At 52.9% G+C, this 22,241-nt stretch overlaps 1 protein-coding gene across 1 annotated transcript in view; it reads right to left on the bottom strand.

Moving 5' to 3' along the window:
• CACNA1F (calcium voltage-gated channel subunit alpha1 F) overlaps window positions 1-22,241 on the bottom strand; it is a 291,317-nt gene that overhangs the window by 11,010 nt on the left and 258,066 nt on the right. Inside the window, exons 42-45 of the mRNA XM_086940156.1 lie at window positions 21,037-21,147; window positions 16,409-16,680; window positions 14,113-14,256; window positions 8,115-8,281 (exon numbers count right to left, since the gene is read on the bottom strand). Of these exons, the coding sequence (XP_086796282.1) occupies window positions 8,115-8,281; window positions 14,113-14,256; window positions 16,409-16,680; window positions 21,037-21,147 (694 nt within the window). The remainder of the gene's footprint in view (window positions 1-8,114; window positions 8,282-14,112; window positions 14,257-16,408; window positions 16,681-21,036; window positions 21,148-22,241) is intronic.

The raw sequence follows: 22,241 nt of genomic DNA, 5'->3' as shown, positions 1-22,241 counted from the left end.
CAACATTTTACACCCTCTGGAGCATTCTCAGCCTGCCCTGGGTAGCCCCAAGGTAGAGCATGTTACAATAGTCCAGTCTAGACACTAAGAGAGCCTGGACTACTGTCTTTCTCAGCAATTCTGGAAGAAGCCACCGGACCTTACAGAGCATCTTTAGGATGCCAAAACAAGTCCCAGCAAGAGCAGTTATCTGATAGAGACATCTAGCCACTAGAGGGACTGTGAGAGGTTGCCTCCGGAGCCTAGCCGAAGCAAAGAGACACCCAGGGTCAGTTGGCGGACTTTCTACTCACAGCACAGGGCCAAAAAACCTGAGAAGCCTAATTGGGGCACGTTGGTACCCCAGAATCTTTACCTCACCACCAGCCACCAGGGGGCAGCATCCGACGCTCAAAGTTGCATGTGAGTTTCCTAAGCCCAGGAGAGTCTTTGGAGTACAGCTTGGTCCCCCAGAAGCCGGATTATCACCCAGGAGAGGATTTAGCTTAGTTCACAATACTGGGTGACAGGTAGCCTAGTGGTGACTGGACACCTACCATAACCAGGCGGACTTCAAGGGAAGTCGACCCTATGTCCAGGACCAGCTCATCACATTCGTGGACTGAAGAGTAGGAGCAGGAAGACCACCCCTTGAAAGCATGGCATCCACAGGATACTAGAGCATCTTTAGAATCCTGTATCCCTTGCATCAGGGCCACTCCCATGATTCCCCCCCGACACCGGCTCAGCATCCTTGAGCATCTTCAGCATCCTGCATCCCTTGCATCAGGACCACTCCCATGATTCCCCCCGACACCAGCTCAGCATCCTTGAGCATCTTCAGCATCCTGTATCCCTTGTATCAGGACCACTTCCATGATTTCCCCGACACCGGCTCAGCATCCACAGCGTCCTTGAGCATCTTCAGCATCCTGTATCCCTTGCATCAGGACCACTCTCATGATTCCCCCCCGACACCAGCTCAGCGTCCACAGCGTCCAAGAGCATCTTCAGCATCCCTCGCATCAGGACCACTTCCATGATTCCCCCCGACACCAGCTCAGCATCCACAGCGTCCTTGAGCATCTTCAGCATCCTGCATCCCTCGCATCAGGACCACTCCCATGATCCCCCCCCCCCGACACCAGCTCAGCATCCATAGCGTCCTTGAGCATCTTCAGCATCCTGCATACCTTGCATTAGGACCACTCCCATGATTCCCCCCAACACCAGCTCAGCATCCACAGCGTCCTTGAGCATCTTTAGCACCCTGCATCCCTTGCATCAGGACCACTCCCATGATCCCCCAACACCAGCTCAGCATCCACAGCATCCACAGCATCCTTGAGCATCTTTAGAATCCTGTATCCCTTACATCATGGTCACCTCTACAGGAACTTACAGCAAAGTATAAAAGTGCCTGAAGAACACATTACTTACTTTCGGTAATGCCTTATCTGGACAGACTGTATCTAGCCACAGATTCCTTACCTTTGAATTATCCACAAGCATGAGACTGGATCTAGTAATTTTTCTCGAGCAGTGCCCCTGTACGCCTGTAGGTGGCGTCATTTGGCTCCGAGCGACACCTTCCACGCCACAAGTGACATTCACAGTGCCTATGTAGGTGCCACCCTGACGCACTGACAGTCACTACGCAACTTTCCAACCCAGAAGCATGGAGCCACAAAGTACATTGACCACCTGGTGTGGAAAACTAGGGCCCTGAAAGGAATAGCCCTATCCCTAGAAATTTCTTCATGAATCTTGGAGGATGTGTGCGTCAGTAAGGAATCTGTGGCTAGACACATAACACATAAGGCATTACCGAAGGTAAGTAACTTGTTCATGTGATAGAGACTTCTTGCCACAGGTTCCTTACCTTTGAATAGATACCCAACCAATACCTCCTTGGAGGTGGGTCTGCGGACCAATTTCACACCAGGAAGTCCTGTAGGAGTGAAAAGGCGAAGTGCCCATCTCTTGGGCCTGACCAACCAGGCAGAAGTGCTTTGTGAATGTGTGCAGGGAGGCCCACGTTGCTGCCTGGCAGACATCCTGGACCGGAACTCCGCATGCTAACGCAGTGGTTGCAGCTTTGGCTCTGGTGGAAAGAGCACGCAAGACCTCAGGGGGTCGTATTTTAGCCAATGCGTAGACGATATCAATACAGAGTACGATCCATCGTGAGATGCTCCTCTTCTGTACTTTTTTTACTCCAACATACCCCACGAAGAGTTGGTCGTCCACCCGGAACTCTAGTGTGCGGTCAAGGTAGAATGACACCGCTCATTTCGGGTCGAGATGGTGGAGTTGCTCCACTTCTTGAGAGGGGTGAGGCGGAGCGTAGAAAGTAGGCAGAGGGATGGATTGGCCACCATGAAATGGAGAGACCACTTTCGGAAGAAAGGAAGCTCTTGTGCGAAGCACCAGCTTGTCTGGGTAGATGGTAAGGTGAGGAGGCCTGGATGACAAGGCCTGAATCTCACTGACCCTCCGGGCTGATGTTATTGTGACCTGGAGACTGCCTTGATAGTCAGGAGCCTGAGTGGACAATCGTGCAGGGGCTCGAAAGGAGCGCGCATAAGGAAGGTGAGGACGAGACTGGGGTCCCATCGAGGCATAGTAAAGGGAGAAGGTGGGGACAAATGTTGCAAACCTTTGAGAAACCTATTTACATTAGGGAATTTGAAGAAGGACGGCTGATCAGGCAACAGGAGAAAAGCCGAAACGGGGGTTAAATAGCCGTTGAGAGTGCCCAGAGCAGAGCCATGGTGGGAAAAAGAAAGTATGAACAGAAGAACCTGAGAAAGAGGGGCAGCCAGTCTTTCTGTGCACCATGCCACACATGCTCCACAATGGCAGGTGTACACTATCTTGGTGGAGGGACGCCTGGCTGCAAAGATAACGTCAGAGACTTTGGGCGGAAGGTCGAAAGCGGTCCACTGCCACTGCTCAAGGAGGTGGAGGATGGACAGGTTCGGGTGGAGGACTATCCCCCTGCTTCTGCAACAGAAGTTCCTCCGGAAGGGGCAGTCTGATCGGAGGATCGATGGCCCAGGTCAGCAGCTCAGCATACCACACTTTCCATGCATAGTTCGGAGTCACAAAGATGACTTGGGCCCGGTCATTCCTGATCTTCTTGAGAACTCTGGGCAGGAGTGGTATGGGAAGAAAGGCGTACAGCAGGCCTGTGCTCCACTCGCAACGAAAGGCGTTGCTGAGCGATCATGGTCTTGGAAACTCTAGCGTGCAGTACTGCTGACACTGCACGTTCTCTTCAGAGGCGAACAAATCTAACCAAGGTTCTCTCCACTGCTGAAAGAGACCTTGAACCACCTCCAGATGGAGACGCCAATCGTGATCCGCTAGGCATCGAAGGCTGAGTTTGTCCACCCTGGCATTCAGAGAGCCTGCCAGGTGTAAAACTTCTAGGCAAGTGCCCTGACATTCCCTCCATGCCGAAAAACACAGGACCTCCCCCGCCCTGTTTGGTACCACATGGCGGTGGTGTTGTCCGTGAACACCTGCACTAGACTTTCCTTGATGGAGGGCAGAAAGGCGTTCAATGCCAGAGGGATCGCATGGAGCTCCAGCAGGCTGCTGTGGAGTCCGGATTCTGCCGGAGACCAGCCTCCTCTGATCTCCACCTCTCCAGATGGCCGCCCCATCCCGGGAGTGATGCATCTGTCTTCACCGTCAGATCTGGTTGGGAAAGGAAGAGGGGTCTGCCAGTGACCCAATCGCCGTTTGTTAACTAACACTGCAGGTCTCTTTCAGTTCCCTCTGAGATATGGACCATGCCAGGGAGATTCCCCTGATGCTGCGCCCACTGGAACTTCAGGTCCCACGCAGAGCCTGCATACTTCACTCGGGACGTGTCACAAGCAGGATGCAGGAAGCCACGAGTCCCCACAACCTCAGAATCAGTCTCACCGAAATCTAGGATAGAGGCCGAAACATTGGTATCCTAGCCTGAATATTCTGGACTCGATGCTCAGAAGGATCGCGCCGAAACTGCGTCATATCCATAACCGGTCCGATGAAGAGGAGCTTCTGATAAGGAGTCAGGTGTGACTTCAGCACGTTGATAGAGCACCCCAGTGAATCCAGGAGGTCCACTGTAGTCTGGAGGTGGGTGATGTCCGCCAGGGCAGAGCCTTGCTTCAACAGTCGTCGAGATAGGGGAAGACTGAAACCCCTGATCTCTGCAGATGAGCTGCGACCACCGCCATCAGCTTGGTGAACACCCGATGGGCACTGGTGAGGCCGGAGGGGAGCACGGTGAACTGAAAGTGCTCATGACCTACCGTAAACCTCAGGTAATGTCTGTGGGCAGGCAGAATGGGGAAAAAGTGCAGAGACAGACACTGTGTTCCAAATGAAAATATGCATCCTGCCAGTCCAACGCTACCATCTAGTCTCCCATGACTTTGAGCCACGGGGAGCATTGTAAACTTCTCCTTCTTGAGGAATAAATTGAGAGGGTGAAGATCGAGGACAGGATAAAGGCTTCCAGCCTTATTGGGCACCAAAAAGTAGCTTGAAAAGCAACCACAACCTACTTTGGGCATTGGCACCCTCTCTATGACTCACTTGGCCAAGAGAGCCATCACTTCTTGACGGAGAAGTGACAGGTGGTCCTCCATCATCCTGACGCAAGAAGATGGCATGGAGAGAGGGGACGGCTCCAAGGGGAGGGATTAACTCCTTCAGACAATCTAATACCCCACCGGTCTGATGTTATAGAGCGCCAGTGGGGCAGGTGATGGTGGACCCTGCCTCCCACTAGGTGCCCGTGGTGGCAAGAAGGCAGACTATAAGGGTTTGCATGCTGCAGCTGCCAGGGGAGTGGTGGGCTGGCTCGATGTCTGGCTGCCAAACTCATGAAGTCTGTGGGTACCACGCCCTTGGCCATTCACAGACTGCGAAGATTGTACACTGTGGTGTCTAGGCTGGCACAGACGCGGTTGGAAGCCCCCTCCATGACTACGAAATGAGCGAAAGGAAAATTGGGAGTGACGAAGGCCCATGGAATGGCCCAAGGACCTGGCCCTAGTCCTGCTCTCCTTAAAGGGCTCCAGCGTTGAATACGCCTTGTCTCCACAGACACGGAAGGCATCAAAAGGCATGTCCATAAGAGATATTTTAAAATCCCCAGAGAAGCTAGTAGTCCTCAACCAGGTGTGGTGCCATAAGACCACAGACTAAGACCACAGACTAAGACCACAGACTACGCAACTGCTTTGGCCAGTGATTTGTGGTATCTAGTCCACATCTAATGGTGAACTTAGCTGTATCCCTCCCGCCGACATCAGCTTGGGAGAGCACGGCCCAGGCCTACTCTGGAACCGTTGGCAGCATCTTGGCAGCCACATCCCACAGAGAGTGGTGACAGCCGCCCCTAAGGCTCGTGCTGTTCACAGACTGCAACGCCGGCTCCTGGAAGAAACCCTCTTCTTGTCTAAGTTGTCCAGCCTCTTGGATTCCTGATCCGGTGGTGCAGTTGGGAATGCACCAGGATTTACGTGAGAGGTGGAGGTTTGGACTGCCATGCTCTCCAGGGTAGAGTGAAGAATTTCGGGTCCCCTGGAGCGGGGTGGTGCTGGTGGGCAATTGTCCTGTTCATAGGAGCCCCTGTGTTGGGCTTGGACCATCTTCCAAACAGAACACCGGTAAGAGCTTCATTAAACAGGATAAGCGGTTCTGAGGGGTCCCTCTCGGCTGAAGCACCTCTATCGAGACATTAGTCTTGACTTCCACCGAGGGCAAGCTATGGTCCAGGACCCCGGTGGCCCTCCTCACCATCACTGCAAATTAAGCTTCCCTCTCCGTAGCCACGGTAAGGGAGAACAAATGTCAGTATCTGTAGAGGTATCCTTTCCGCTAGCGTCCGCCAACTCCGCACACCAGTCCATGTTAGTATCATAGGGCGGGTATTCTTCAGGGTCCATAAACCCCTCCCTTCTTGCCTGGGTCCTAACCCATTACAATATGGCTCTAGGCTCCGACCTGGAAGATATGGCGGCAATCGGTGTTAAATGACGTCCCTCCAGCTCTGTGTCAGAGTCAGTATCAGAATGGGGGATGGCGCAGATGGTGCCGGGAGCATCAGCCTTGAGATCAGCGCTGGGGAAGATCGAGCTGAGCAACCGGCACTGGCCTGGATCCATATGTGAATTCCTGGGGCCCAACAGGCACCGGAGCTTCCAAGACAGATCCAGTAGGGGCCCCTCCCAAACCTGCAGGGTCCGAAGTCACACCAGAGAGATCAGGCCACCCAAATATGAGGGGCTTGGGCCCCAGAGAAGTCTTGTAATTTGGAAGGGTCGCTCTGGCTCCTCGAAACTCAGGGAGGAGCAGACACAGCCCACGTGCTGCCTCAACGGCGGAGCCAGGCCTCGAGTGTTCTCATTTCGTCAGACGACGGACGAGGTGAAGTCAAAGAATGCTTTGACTTCTTCTTTTGATGTGCGTTACCCAAATTGCACGATGACTTCAAGTGCAACAAGGACCTCAAAATAGGTGGCCGCTCCCAGGACCTTCCTCTCAACTAGGATCTGGATTGTTACAGCGTCGCCCGTCGAGCCACCAGAAACTTGAAGGATCGCTGCCTCAAGGCCATCGGGTTCATGGTGCAGCAATCATTGCAGGCCTTTGGATCGTGGTCACACTCGAGGCATACAAGGTGCGCGTCCGTCACTGACATCGAGTAGTGAGAGGTGCCACAGCGCTTCTCTATCAGATGCCTACGGTAAGGAACCTGCTCCATCAGATACGGTCCACACCTTATCTAGGTACAAGAAAGGTGTGTTGAAGACGGAACTCAGGAGAGCCCCAGTTTCTGATTCAGAGAAAATTCTTGCTGGTAACAGAGACATTCGGGGTAGAGCCCATTTCAGAATCACTCGATCAGGGCTGTTGGAAAAGATAGGACTCTGACCAACCAATAGTCCTCCTGATAGGTAGGCCTAAGTACCCGGGTATTACCGTGTGGGGAACAACACCGCAAGATATGAGTTCAGACCCCACTGCGGGCTTTTGGCATCTATCGCACTGCACGCCGGAGATGAAACAGAGGAAATCTGGATGACATATCTAGATGGGTAAAGGGGCTCTTTAGAGTTGTTCCAATTCTTCCCCAGCCCCACATTCACCACCACCTACTGGAGGGAAATCAGGATAAGACCAACGTTGAACTCTTACCGTGAGGTGTACGTTGAGTTTGAGGAGATGCAGATGAAGCAAGCCTCCTGAACTTGTGACAATCGTGAATTAATAAGTGTAAGAAATTATCTTTAGGATCAACATAGGGAACTCTTGAAAGCTGCAAGTCTCATGAGCTGGTGACACTCAAGACACGAACGAGGGGGGTTTTCGAGGGCTTGGAGAAGAGTGAAGTCCTTGAAGCCTGTGCAACCTCAGGGGATCTTAATGGCGGAATGCGGCCCTGGCTTTAACATAAACTCTTGTGTTCTAAGATGATATTCTGTCTTTTTACCCTACCTGGTTTTGTTAGGGGCGGCTCATGGGTAATAGCAGAGAAGTGCCGCCCCCCTGCCATTAGAGAAGAATTAAAATGATATTTTATTTTTGTCTACGAGCTGACGACGCGAGTCTTCAGCGGGGTGGGGCCAGGCAATCCTCTAGGACAGGCAGGGGACGGAGAGATGGGCACATTTAAGTATGATACTGAATAAGAGGTTCCTCGCCCAGACCTTTTGTCTCCTGGAGATTACATATGCTTACATCTTAGTGTCCACCCTACAGGGCGGGAGGGTGGCAGAAGACGAGGGCCTTACCCCTCCCACTGGTACTTGCAGCATGAGCCAGTATCACCAGCATGCACAATATTCACCTTATTCGATACCACCCACCAGTGGTCTCTGAGAGAAGAACGTGTATTTGAATCTTGACCCCTATTTGAGCCCCACTGTAGGCTGTTCAGTTTTGGAGGGAGAGGCATTGCACCCTCACACACCACAGGAATAGGATGACATGGAGTAGGTTCCAGAACGAGGCCTGAAGGTCCTGTGGGAAGGTCCTCCCCTCACACAGCGCGTACCTCACACACTCACACACATGTCACACAGGCAAACACCCCTCGTCATGGGTTGTCCATGTGCTCTCCTTGCCTGCAGGTGTTGGTGGAAGGAGCCGCCTTCGGGTGGATCGCGTCCCCTCTAAGAAGCCATTGGCCCTGGACATGGGTTGGGGTCTGCCTGGAGATGGGAGCGGAGGAGAGGCTCGTTCTTGCTCGACTGGTGCCCGGTAAACACCTGAATCCTCTCCACTAGGGTGCCTAGAAGAGGAGAAATGAGACAGGAAAGAGTGAGACAGAGAGGGCGACTGTGCTACGCAACAAAGCGACTGATGCCCAACACCAAAGCAGAGGGTAGAGGAGGCAACCCTGCAGGTTTTGAGCCATCAACCTACAACAGTTCTGTCACTATGACTTGTTCTGCACCTACATCTACACACACAGACACAGACAGACACAGACAGACAGACAGACAGACACATCCAACCACCCTCTGTGGGAACCCCACCTTGAGCCCAGTTCACCCCCCAGCCTTTCATATCCTTGCTCACTCTCAGGACCCTGCATGCTGGGGGGCGCTAGGACACCGTCTAATCCTAAGTTGGATTCTTTGACTTGACTCGAAGAGTGGCTCACAGGGGGCGATGGCTAGATACTCCCACATCCTGCATGTCAAGAAACCTCTCATGGCTGTTGAGTGTGAACAGATGTGTGAGCTAGCTCCAGATGGGCACTACTGCCTACTTGTGTACCTTTGTGTGCACTGCAGCATCACTGAGCGAGGGATGGAGGCAAAGCTCGGTAAGGCCTACCCTCCTCGCAAAGACTACAGATGGGCTTGTGAGGTAGAGAGAAACTGTAACCTTAGCTCCCCCCATAGTCTGAAGTGAAAGAGAGGCTCAAGATATGGCGGGGGTGGAGCTGGGCCCAACTACCGACTCCCTCAGCCCGGTCCATCCTCCATGTCTGAAGAGCAAAGAACAGCCCTGATTGGTTAATCAAATACTTACAGGTTCCCCGCCCCCTCCACTATTGAAGAAAGAGATGGAGGAGAAACAGATGATGACAGTGGGGGGCTCTGCAAGGGTCAGCAATCTCTAAAGGGTTCATCTCCGTCCCAAGGCAGGTTTGGTAAGTACATCTCTGACCTCAAACGTCTCTTTTCAGTTCATTTCATAGCAGAAACAATGGCATTAATGCTTTCCATATTGCCACTTTCTCAGGTAGTTTTATGTTCCACAGTTTCAGTGCTTAATACACACCCCACCTTGTTCCATATCAGACGTAGAAAGAATAATTTATCCTTATCAACATTGAACCAGTAAATGTATCCATTCTACTCAGGAACCAGGTGCATCTCCACCTATCCCTTACTCTCCACATTGGCTATTTCATAAAAGACAACTCCACGCAGGGAGTTACCACTTCACACACGCACTCTGGCTTCACAACGAGTAATATGGGGTTAAGGAGACTTGGGCTTGATCTTACAGGTCTCTAGTTAAAGTTTAAATGATTGCTGCTCGCATTTGTACATTTCTTTATTGATATTTTCATTGTACGTGAAAAACAACCAGAATGAAACACAAAGTACTCCACTCCAACATACACACTATACTAAGAAAAACCCCACAAAGGAGCAAAAAAGAACTTAAGAAAGAATGAAAAAGAAAGTAGATAAATAAAAAAGCAATAAGGAACTAAATGGCTATCTCACTGAACAAATACAGTTTAAGCAATTACTGAGATCACCTATCCCTACACATAACAAACATCTACTAACAAACAAAAGAATCACGCCACCAACCTCAAACATTTCATCCCAAAATCAGATCCCAAGATTTGATCTTGACCCCTATAAATCTGGCGTTCATAGGTAGCTAACCGGTAAAGATCAGCTAGCCGTTCTTGATATGTGGGCACCTGTGCTGTAAGCCAATGCTATAATATACTCATTTTGGCCACCATAAGAGCTGTCGACACCCATCTTTGCCAATGAGAAGCTGCATTATCTGAAGCAACAAAATTGTGTAACAAGGTCAGCATGTCTGACTCTTCAAAAGGAATACAAGTAGTTGGCATAGCGTCTCCTGTGTATAGCGCTATTATATATCCAGTACAGGGCATGACCAAAGAATGTGATACAAATCAAATGCATCGTCTGGACACCTCCAACATAAAGCACTAGGAACCAGACGAGCCTTATGTCATTTGAAAGGACCCCAATACCAGTCCCGGGGGATTTTGAATTAAGCATATATTACATTTGCTTCTCTGAGCGAGCGATCAAGATACTCTAGGATTTCCTTCCAGTCAACCTCCAAGTACTCTACGCCCAGCTGCTCCGGCCAATAGTCTCAAATATAAAGAGAGTGGTCCAATACACCAAAGGGATAGGACACCACACAAGACCTTGAAGCCTAGAAATCATTCCCTTTGGGGTTTCTTATAGCACACCAGCTTTCCAAGCAGCATCCGAACTTCACTCATACGTTACTCACATTCAATTCACAGAGGGTCAGTCTATTAAGTTGCCAGAAAAATAGTTCTCAATGTGCTATTTATAAAAAAACATTTCTTTCCTAAGGAATGTATTAGATTGGTTTGCAAGAGCCCTTTGGCCACGTATAATATGTTCCTATGAAATCGATTGTGCATTATATTACTTTTTGTCATTGATGGTGTATTTATGTACTGTTGTCTAGCTACACTAATTGATTTTTGATATTGTAATTTTTATGCTGATTGTTTTTAATGCTTAATATTGATGTGATATTTTTTATATAATTGCATCTGATGCCAACCAATCTAATAAATTCCTTTAGGAAAGATTTTTTTTTAAATAAATAGTACATTGAGAACTATTTTTCTCTCAACTTAACAGACTGACCCTCTGTGAATTGAATGTGAGTAACGTATGAGTGAAGTTTGGACGCTGCTCGGAAAGCTGGTATGCGACAAGAAACCCCAAAGGGAATGATTTTTAGGCTTCAAGGTCTCCTACAATATGGCAATCTCTGGGGGTTTCGAGGCAAAGTAAGGTAGCACCTCCTTCCTCTTACTGTAGTGTGTGCAGTCATTAACATTAAGGGATTGTATGCACAACTTTTTGAGGTGTGCGTAGGAATAAGAGGGTTCGGAGTCCCAGAAGATGCCCGTCCTTGAGCAATGGGTACAATAAGAGTGTTCAGATGTCCTTAAGAATGGGAGTCCCCACCCCATCAATGCATGGTCCACACAGATATGAAGGACAGAGCTGAATTGGCGTATATTCCATCGCTTTGTAGTTCCAATGTATACAAGGAGCCTATAATTCCGGATTAGAGCAACACTTTTTTTAATTTCAATTCTACGGGGTTCAAAAGTTGGAACCATAGTTCAGCAGCACCGCTCAACTCCATGGAGCTCCTCAGATGCTGCCTCCCACTTCTTACCTCAACTATTGGTCTCCTGGACACCACAAGGGCTTCATAGACAATTTTTCAATTCATCCTTCTATCACACCCACATCACCATCCTGAATGTTTTCACCCCCCAGAGAACCCAATGTCAAGCAATCAAAACACTCCAAAGGTCACATCCTGGACCTCATAACGACGACATTGCAAGCAATCCATCACACGTCTTTTGTTGTATCTTGAGGCTTCCTGCTGCTCAGCTTGAATGCATGAGATGTTGAATGTTGGATGAATGGAATGTGAGTGTGTTATGAATGTCAGTTGGGTGAGGGCTGAGCAGCAGGACAGCTGCTCCTGATGGGGTTTACCTATCTTTTATCTTAACAACCTATCTTTGATAAAGTATCTTAAATGATCTATCTTAAAGTATCCATCTTCTTTTGGATTACATCACCTTTCATACGCCCAGACTGGACAGACCAACTCACAACTCCCACTGCTCTGCTCAGAATACAGACAACACACCAAAGTCAACCATAAAGAGAACAAGAAACCTCCAGACCCTTCAAACATATCTTCAAAGCCCAAACTCATCTATGCTCCTGCCACCTCCTCGCCTGACGTCAACCCCTTTCTAAGTGGTACGGGGAAGACCGAAGGGATCACAGCAAATTTGCAATGCTCCTGTCTCACCACGAACTGAAGTAGCGCTGATGGGTCTGCAGGATGGGAATATGGAAGTAGACGCCCTGCAGGTCCAACCCTACCATGCAGTCCCCAGGGTTGCGGGCAGGGAGAGCCAGGGCCAGAGTGGCCGTCTTGAATATCTCCTTACAAAGGAGACATTGAGCGGGTGCAGATCTAAAATAGACGAAGACCTCTGCACCAGAAAGTAGCAGAAATAGAAGCGGCCACCAGGATCCCCCCAGTGCCTCAGGAGGGTACCAGCAGGGATCCCCCAGTGCCTCAGGAGGGGACCAGCAGGGATCCCCCCAGTGCCTCGGGAGGGGACCAGCAGGGATCCCCCTCAGTGCCTCAGGAGGGGACGGTATGCACCTGTTACAACGCATTCGTTACTCCGCACTACCATTACAACGCGACTTTTACAACGCATACCATTACAACGCATTGCGCTGGGGGGCGCTATAGGATAGGGAATAAGTATAATTTACTGGTACATCCGAGGGGACCAGCAGGGATCCCCCTCAGTGCCTCAGGAGGGGACCAGCAGGGATCCCCCCAGTGCCTCAGGAGGGTACCAGCAGGGATCCCCCCCAGTGCCTCAGGAGGGGACCAGAAGGGATCCCCCAGTGCCTCAGGAGGGGACCAGAAGGGATCCCCCAGTGCCTCAGGAGGGTACCCGCAGGGATCCCCCCCAGTGCCTCGGGAGGGGACCAGCAGGGATCCCCCTCAGTGCCTCAGGAGAGGACCAGCAGGGATCCCCCCAGTGCCTCAGGAGGGGACCAGCAGGGATCCCCCCCAGTGCCGCAGGAGGGTACCAGCAGGGATCCCCCAGTGCCTCAGGAGGGTACCAGCAGGGATCCACCCCAGTGCCTCAAGAGGGAACAGGGATCCCCCAGTGCCTCAGGAGGGTACCAGCAGGGATCCCCCCAGTGCCTCAGGAGGGGACCAGCAGGGATCCCCCCCAGTGCCTCAGGAGGGGACCAGCAGGGATCCCCCCAGTGCCTCAGGAGGGAACAGGGATCCCCCAGTGCCTCAGGAGGGTACCAGCAGGGATCCCCCCAGTGCCTCAGGAGGGGACCAGCAGGGATCCCCCCAGTGCCTCAGGAGGGGACCAGCAGGGATCCCCCCAGTGCCTCAGGAGGGGACCAGCAGGATCCCTCCAGTGCCTCAGGAGGGGACCAGCAGGGATCCCCCCAGTGCCTCAAGAGGGAACAGGGATCCCCCAGTGCCTCAGGAGGGAACCCGCAGGGATCCCCCAGTGCCTCTGGAGGGTACCAGCAGGGATCCCCCAGTGCCTCTGGAGGGGACCAGCAGGGATCCCCCAGTGCCTCAGGAGGGAACCCGCAGGGATCCCCCAGTGCCTCTGGAGGGTACCAGCAGGGATCCCCCAGTGCCTCTGGAGGGGACCAGCAGGGATCCCCCAGTGCCTCAGGAGGGAACCCGCAGGGATCCCCCAGTGCCTCTGGAGGGTACCAGCAGGGATCCCCCAGTGCCTCTGGAGGGGACCAGCAGGGATCCCCCCAGTGCCTCAGGAGGGGACCAGCAGGGATCCCCCCAGTGCCTCTGGAGGGTACCAGCAGGGATCCCCCAGTGCCTCTGGAGGGGACCAGCAGGGATCCCCCCAGTGCCTCAGGAGGGGACCAGCAGGGATCCCCCAGTGCCTCTGGAGGGTACCAGCAGGGATCCCCCAGTGCCTCTGGAGGGGACCAGCAGGGATCCCCCAGTGCCTCTGGAGGGGACCAGCAGTAATTAAAAAAAAGCCTTTTCAATAAGTAGCGCCTTTACGTGGATAATACGCAGCCAACGCTCAATGCCGCTGGCGCCAGGGTTATACTGTTAGTAATAAGGCTTCCCACAGCCCCAAGACTTATTACTGAAATGTCAGTTTTAAATACATTTTGTAAATTCAACCATTTTTCATCAAACATCTTATGAGCTCTGAAAATACACACAAATACAGAGTTCCTAATTGTAGTATAAAAGTATGAATGATCTCACTTCAGATCTTACCTCTCTCTCTCCCTGGACGCCACACTTTCACCATCATCCTCCTCGCGGCTGCAGTAGCCTTCCTCGTGGGGTTGGTCGCCCTCAGTCGTGTCCAGGGGCTCCTCCTGTACTGTGGGGGGTATGCAGGTTACCTCAGAGCTCCGCCTGAAGAGAAGCAGAGGACATGAACTAATGCACCAATACCTCCTGCAGCACCTACCAACCCACACCTGTCACCGCCAGCAACCACCCACCCACACCTGTCACCGCCAGCACCCACCCACCCACACCTGTCACCCTCAGCACCCACCCACACCTGTCACCCTCAGCACCCACCCACACCTGTCACCCTCAGCACCCACCCACACCGGTCACTGCCAGCACCCACCCACCCACACCTGTCAGCGGCCAGCACCCACCCACACCTGTCACCGCCAGCACCCACCCACACCTGTCACCCTCAGCTCCCACCCACCCACACCTGTCACCGCCAGCACCCACCCACCCACACCTGTCACCCTCAGCACCCACCCACACCTGTCACCCTCAGCTCCCACCCACCCACACCTGTCACCGCCAGCACCCACCCACCCACACCTGTCACCCTTACTCGAGCTCGGCGGAGAAGGGTAGGTCACCTAGCGCGGACACTGGAGATATGAGCTACAATCCAAGGGTTCATCCCTGATGTTCTGTCCCGCCGACCCCTCATGTGGTCTTTAGTTCTTGACCAGTAGGCATAGGACAACCCACAGAGGTAACATACACCACCACACCACACACATGACACTGGCATGTTGTTGTTTTTTCACCCTTTGAAGGTCCTGATGAATCGCGGGCTACTATTACCCACTGCGAGAAACATGTCGACCATCTCCACCCCTAGTCTCATCTAGGGTCACCTGACCTAACTTGTTGACACCTAGTGAGCTAGCCCCTTGCTTTTAATCGCAGCCAGGGGACCCCCAGAATAAAGTTAATTCCGGTACCCCTAGCTACATTTTAATATCCCATCCACTTTTAAACACACCATCCCGCCCACACACCCACACCTCACCATAAGGCTGTTGGATAAAAAGATCTCCGCCAAAGAGCCCCTCTTTGAGGTGAGCCCGTCGGGGATTGCACCGCCTCCCCGACGAGGAGCAACCGCCGATGATGAAGCATGACACCCTTCTGGGTGTGTGAGGCAAATCCATCCAACAAAAGGGATGCCCCAGGGTGTTACTCCTACACCTTTGGTCACGCCAGTTTAATCTTCCCTAGTTCTCCTTAGGAACAGTCCAGCAACTCCTCTTTGTTCCACTCTCAGATTCGGACACACGCTGTGACTGGACCTTCCACCTTCCTGAGTGGTAAATAGTGTCTGTCGATCAATTGATCACTTTTTCTTCCTCCCTCCTTTTGATAATACCCTTAGCACCCACCCACACATGTCACTGCCAGCACCCACCCACACCTGTCACCACCAGCAACCACCCACCCACACCTGTCAGCGGCCAGCACCCACCCACACCTGTCACCCTCAGCTCCCACCTACCCACACCTGTCACCGCCAGCACCCACCCACCCACACCTGTCACCCTCAGCACCCACCCACACCTGTCACCCTTAGCACCCACCCACACCTGTCACCGCCAGCACCCACCCACCCACACCTGTCACCGCCAGCACCTACCCACACCTTGCACCCTCAGCATCCACCCACCCACACCTGTCACCCTCAGTACCCACCCACACCTGTCACCACCAGCACCCACCCACCCACACCTGTCACCCTCAGCACCACCCACACCGGTCACCGCCAGCACCCACCCACGCACACCTGTCACCCTCAGCACCCACCCACACCTGTCACCACCAGCACCCACCCACCCACACCTGTCACCCTCAGCACCCACCCACACCTGTCACCGCCAGCACCTACCCACACCTTGCACCCTCAGCATCCACCCACCCACACCTGTCACCCTCAGTACCCACCCACACCTGTCACCACCAGCACCCACCCACCCACACCTGTCACCCTCAGCACCCACCCACACCGGTCACCGCCAGCACCCACCCACGCACACCTGTCACCCTCAGCACCCACCCACACCTGTCACCACCAGCACCCACCCACACCTGTCACCGCCAGCACCCACCCACCCACACCTGTCAGCGGCCAGCACCCACCCACCCACACCTATCAGCGGCCAGCACCCACTCACACCGGTCACCCTCAGCATCCACCCACCCACACCTGTCACCCTCAGCACCCACCCACACCTGTCACCCTCAGTACCCACCCACACCTGTCACCGCCAGCACCCACCTGTGCAGGCTGTGGCCCTTCTTCTCGCTCCCATGGGTGCCAGAGGCCCCAGCTTCCTGCGCAGCCGCTTCGGTGTCCTGGCAGGGAGCAGCGCCATTGGCCAGGCGGGAGGAAGTCACCAAGGAGGAGCGTCGCGGAGGTGGGGGCAACTTCACCTCAGGGGTGATGCTTCCCACGCCCCCCATGGCCAGGATGGACTGCGCTACCATGGAGGCCCTGGAGCCACGCCGGTCCAGGAGGGCGACGCTTGGGGCAAAGAGGCTATCGGTGTTCTGGGAGAAAAGAATTCAAAATAGGGTTACTCAGGACATCAATGCACAGAGCACCCCTGCCCCCAAACACCCACACCACAGAGGGAGGGGCTCTGCCCCAAAACACTCACACCTCAGAGGGAGTGGGGGGCTCTGCCCCAAAACACTCACACCACAGAGGGAGGGGGGCTCTGCCCCAAAACACTCACACCACAGAGGGAGGAGACCAGGAAGACGGTCACCCAGGCCCTCGTCACTAGCCGTCAAGACTACGGCAACACCCTCTGCGCCGGAACCACCGCCAAACTCCAGAAGAGACTCCAGCGGATCCAGAACGCCTCAGCACGACTCATCCTGGACATCCCCCGCCGCAGCCACATCTCCGGACACCTGAGGGACCTGCACTGGCTCCCCGTCACCAAGAGAATCACCTTCCGTCTCCTCACCCACGCACACAAAGCCCTACACAACCAAGGCCCAGGATACCTCAACAGCCGCCTCAACTTCTACGCTCCCAAACGCCAGCTTCGCTCGACCAGCCACGCCCTCGCCGCCGTCCCCCGCATCCGTAGAACCACCACAGGGGGACGGTCCTTCTCCTACCTCGCCGCCAAGACTTGAAACTCCCTCCCCACCCACCTTCGCCTGACCCAGGACCACCTCGCCTTTAGGAAACAACTCAAGACCTGTCTGTTCAAGCAGTAACAGACCCCCCCCCCCCCCCCCCAGCGCCTTGAGACCCTCTGGGTAAGTAGTGCGCTATATAAATTCGATGATTGATTGATTGATTGATCTGACCCAAAACACCCACACCACAGAGGGAGGGGGGCTCTACCCCAAAACACTCACACCACAGAGGGAGGGGGCTCTGCCCCAAAACACTGACACCACAGAGGGAGGAGGGGGCTCTACCCCAAAACACTGACACCCCAGAGGGAGGAGGGGGCTCTGCCCCAAAACACTCACACCACAGAGGGAGGAGGGCTCTACCCCAAAACACTCACACCACAGAGGGAGGGGGCTCTGCCCCAAACACTGACACCACAGAGGGAGGAGGGGGCTCTACCCCAAAACACTGACACCCCAGAGGGAGGAGGGGGCTCTGCCCCAAAACACTGACACCACAGAGGGACAGGGCTCTGCCCCAAATCACTCACACCACAGAGGGAGGGGGGCTCTGCCCCAAAACACTCACACCACAGAGGGAGGGGGCTCTGCCCCAAAACACTCACACCACAGAGGGAGGAGGGGGCTCTGCCCCAAAACACTCACACCACAGAGGGAGGAGGGGGCTCTGCCCCAAAACACTCACACCACAGAGGGAGGGGGCTCTGCCCCAAAACACTCACACCACAGAGGGAGGGGGGCTCTACAGGCCTCCTTTGGAGAGGGAGGTCCTGGGACATTCACCATGACAGAGTGGGTGTCCCTTCTGCTCTTGTGGGTCTCTGAGCTCATTTGGAGTGGAGGTGGGGGCAGCTAACGTTCAGACAGAAGAACCTCCGTTGGCTCTATTATACGACATAAGACACTCCTTGCAGAAGGCCAGCTGCTGGAGGGCCACCAGACCCACTCGTCTGGGCCTCCCCCCTATCTGGGAATTGGAATGTGTTCAGGGGCAGCGATTCATATGTCATTCTATGTCATATTAACCCCTTCCATGCTGGTGACGAACCCCAGCCGTCACGCTCTGCGGCGCTCGTGTGCTGATGACGGCTGGGGTTCGTCACGGCCCCGCGCTGTTCTTTTGTTTACCGCACAGCGGCGGAAACGGCCCAGCATGGAAGGGGTTAGAAGGAGTATGCGATCGATTCTCAGGAAACTTGTCGAAGAAGTCTAAAACATACATCTTTTTTAGCCAAAATCTGTCCCCATGAGCTCAACGAGGGAAGGGATGCTTGTAGTCACACACTGAAAACAGAAAGGCAAGACTCGTAAAAAGAGCCAACCAAGGTATGGGTAAGTGAGGAAACGTGCTGGTTGTCAGGCTGTGCCGCACTCACATCTTCAAAGCTGCTCCCTTGTCGCGCACATTCGACTACGACATAGAACGATGTTACTTTTAGCACAAGGACCTAACATCGCGATAATGTTCAGATCTACGGCAATGGATACAGGACGACACTTTTGGTGAATCGGCGCCACAGCCTGAGGCCCGTTACCCACCGTGGAGGACACATGAAGCGACAGAGTGTGTAATTTATGTTACGTGTTTTGTATTGTCTTGTTTGTGTTGTAAACCTTCTAAAGGGCAGGCGGACACAGTCAGCGATAAACTAGGATTGACCGAGCACAATAGCGAAAAATGACAAATTAATCACGCGTTTTTCCACATGTGGTGATGTGTTTTTTAGTTGCCTCTATTTCCCTTCATTGAAATGAATATCATAACTTTTATGTCCTATCTTTCAAGATCTAAAAAGAACAAACACCGATAGGGTATCGTATTATATGTATGTTTCCCTTAATATTCATTAGGAAGACCTATGTGGTGTCGCTAACAGGAGGGGTACTGGGGATCATTGTTGTGGTCTTGAAGAAAAGCCTTGGGGTAAAGGTTGAAACATGTCGACCGTGAGATACACACACATAGACGTCTGCCTCTCCTTTCCCCTTTTTTAACAACACCAGCAGGAGGAGTGAGTAAATATTTAGTTCCTCCTTAGCCTGGTATTTTTTAAAGGTAGAGCAGACCCTCCCACTCTGGTTACATCATTTGCTTTATAGTGCCCATCTCACAAAGTGCTCCCCGTCTTCGTCGGTCGGAGAACGCCCCACCAGCAGTGGGCGGGAAGAATCCGATGATGAAGCACGACACCAAGGGATATCTTGCTGGGCGAGGTTTTTTTATAAGGAAACGATCTGTTTTCCTGAACTATAAAGAATAATGGAAGGATAGCCACTTCCAGCACAGTGGGGCTCTGCTTGGTTGTTCATGAGCGCTTGAAGCCAGGGAAAGGCTGGAATAGAGTCCAGCCGACCTTGCCACACACAACACCTAGACAGGTGTGTCTTGTTTAAAACCATCAAGCATTGCTACACCTTTAAAGAGGCACACAGCATGCTGGCACAGTGGTTCTGTGGAAACGTGTGCCAGGCCAGCGTAGACAGACTCAAGGCCCCTTGTACAGAGTACCTATCACAGTAAAGATACACCCAGGAGAAATACTATCCACCAAGGAGGAAGCTCTCACAGCTCTCCCCACAACTGACCTGCCTAAGGAACATCACCCGTTGTGCAGAGGACACGGCTGCTCAAACAGCCACAGACCAGTCATACTGCAAGAAGTCATTAAAAGTCAAGCGAACTCCCACTTGAGTGGCTGTGTGCACGACCATATACAGTCTTCGAGAAGATCAACAACTATACTCGCTGCTATTGAAATTATTCCTGTTCAACCTAGTTGGACAATAACAATTTTCAACACACGATTGATGTTAAGTCAATATTTCTTGTTATTACACAATTTGCATGTGAAGAACGTCTATGTGCTTCAAGCTTGAACTTCGGACTCCGCTCCGCGTATTGCAGTGCACGATTCGCCACGATCGCCTCATGTTACCTCTCTAGTCCCAGCAGATACCTCCCTCTCTGATATTCAGCAGCGTTGTGTACCTGCGCATTTAAGTTCACATCTACCTGTTGCTTTGTCATTCAGCGTGGTGGCCCCTGAAGAAGGGACGTGGTGTCCCGAAGTGCATCGGGCCACCCTGGAATGGAATGCTTCGTAGTTTTGTACGGATGTCAAACTGTAATTTCAGTTTTTGGATACATGAAAAAAATGCTTGTCTTATAATCTCATGATGCACTTATACTTTTGTGATGTACATAGAGGTTCTTCACATGCAAATTGTGTAATAACAAGCAATATTGACTTAACATCAATCGGTGTTGAAAATTGTTATTGTCTGACTAGGTTGAACAGGAATAATTTCAATAGCAGCGAGTATAGGTTGTTGATCTTCACGAAAACTGTATATGGTCGTGCACACAGTCCCTTAAGGGAGAGTTCGCTTGACTTTTAATGACTGATACAGGAGTGGGATAGGCGGCCCACAGACACTGTGTAGCACAAAGAAAACATTCATAAATCCACCATTTGTTCAAACATTTTCTAAGCGGAGTTTAAACAGATTCACAAAGGTGTGCACCGCATACCTCATTTTTTCATACTTCAAGACGTGCCTCAGAGCTCTCTTCACATTGGAGCCACCACATGGGCACTATGACCCCCCTCCGCACACACACACCTGTGAGTACAACAGCCCCAGAAGCAATAGTGCACACAGACCATGAGTCTCACAGACGGGACCTGTGGGGCACACTGACAGGGACACAGCACAGAAGGGAGGGGCTCCCTGGACCATATCTCCAACCTTGCATGAGGCGCGTCGCTCCAGAACTTGTCCAATGAGATCGTCCTCCATGTCACAGGACAAGGCCCGGCGGATCTCAGGACCCAGGTCCTGTAGGGTCTTCAAACCGGCCTGCAGCACAGAAGGAAGGGAGAAGAAACACAGAAAGGCCCGGCTAGTGAGAAGGAGGCCAACAAGAGAGAGGAGGCCAACCAGAGAGAGAGAGGAGGCCAACGAGAGTGAGAGGAGGCCAACCAAAGAGAGAGGAGACCAACGCGGGAGAGGAGGCAAACGAGAGAAAGAGGAGGCCAACCAGAGAGAGGAGACCAACGAGAGCGAGAGGAGGCCAACGAGAGAGAGGAGGCCAACCAGAGAGAGAGCAGAGGAGGCCAACGAGAGAGAGGAGGCCAACGAGAGAGAGAGGAGGCCAACGAGTGAGAGCAGAGGCCAACAAGAGAGAGAGGAGGCAAACGAGAGAGAGAGAGAGGAGGCCAACGAGAGAGAGAGGAGGCCAACGAGAGAGAGAGGAGGCCAACGAGAGAGAGAGGAGGCAAACGAGTGAGAGAGGAGGCCAACGAGTGAGAGCAGAGGCCAACAAGAGAGAGAGGAGGCCAATGAGAGAGAGAGGAGGCCAACGAGAGAGAGAGAGGAGGCCAATGAGAGAGAGAGGAGGCCAACGAGTGAGAGAGGAGGCTAACAAGAGAGATAGGAGGCCAACCAGAGAGAGGAGGCCAACGAGAGAGAGAGGAGGCCAACGAGAGAGAGAGGAGGCCAATGAGAGAGAGAGAGGAGGCCAACGAGAGAGAGAGGAGGCCAACGAGAGAGAGAGGAGGCCAAGGAGTGAGAGCAGAGGCCAACGAGAGAGAGAGGAGGCCAACAAGAGAGAGGAGGCCAACCAGAGAGAGAGAGGAGGCCAACAAGAGAGAGGAGGCCAACCAGAGAGAGAGAGGAGGCCAACAAGAGAGAGATGAGGCCAACGAGAGAGAGAGGAGGCCAACGAGAGAGAGAGGAGGCCAACGAGAGAGAGAGAGAGAAGAGGCCAACGAGAGAGAGAGGAGGCCTACGAGAGAGAGAGGAGGCCAACGAGAGAGAGAGGAGGTCAACGAGAGAGAGAGGAGGCCAACCAGAGAGAGGAGGCCAACCAGAGAGAGAGAGGAGGCCAACGAGAGAGAGAGGAGGCCAACGAGTGAGAGAGGAGGCCAACGAGAGAGAGAGAGAGGAGGCCA

The sequence above is a fragment of the Lissotriton vulgaris genome, chromosome 10, assembly GCF_964263255.1.
Source record: "Lissotriton vulgaris chromosome 10, aLisVul1.2, whole genome shotgun sequence".
NCBI lineage: Eukaryota > Metazoa > Chordata > Amphibia > Caudata > Salamandridae > Lissotriton > Lissotriton vulgaris.
The sequence above is the reverse complement of the archived record's forward strand: the minus strand, read 5'-3'. Positions and strand labels throughout refer to the sequence as shown.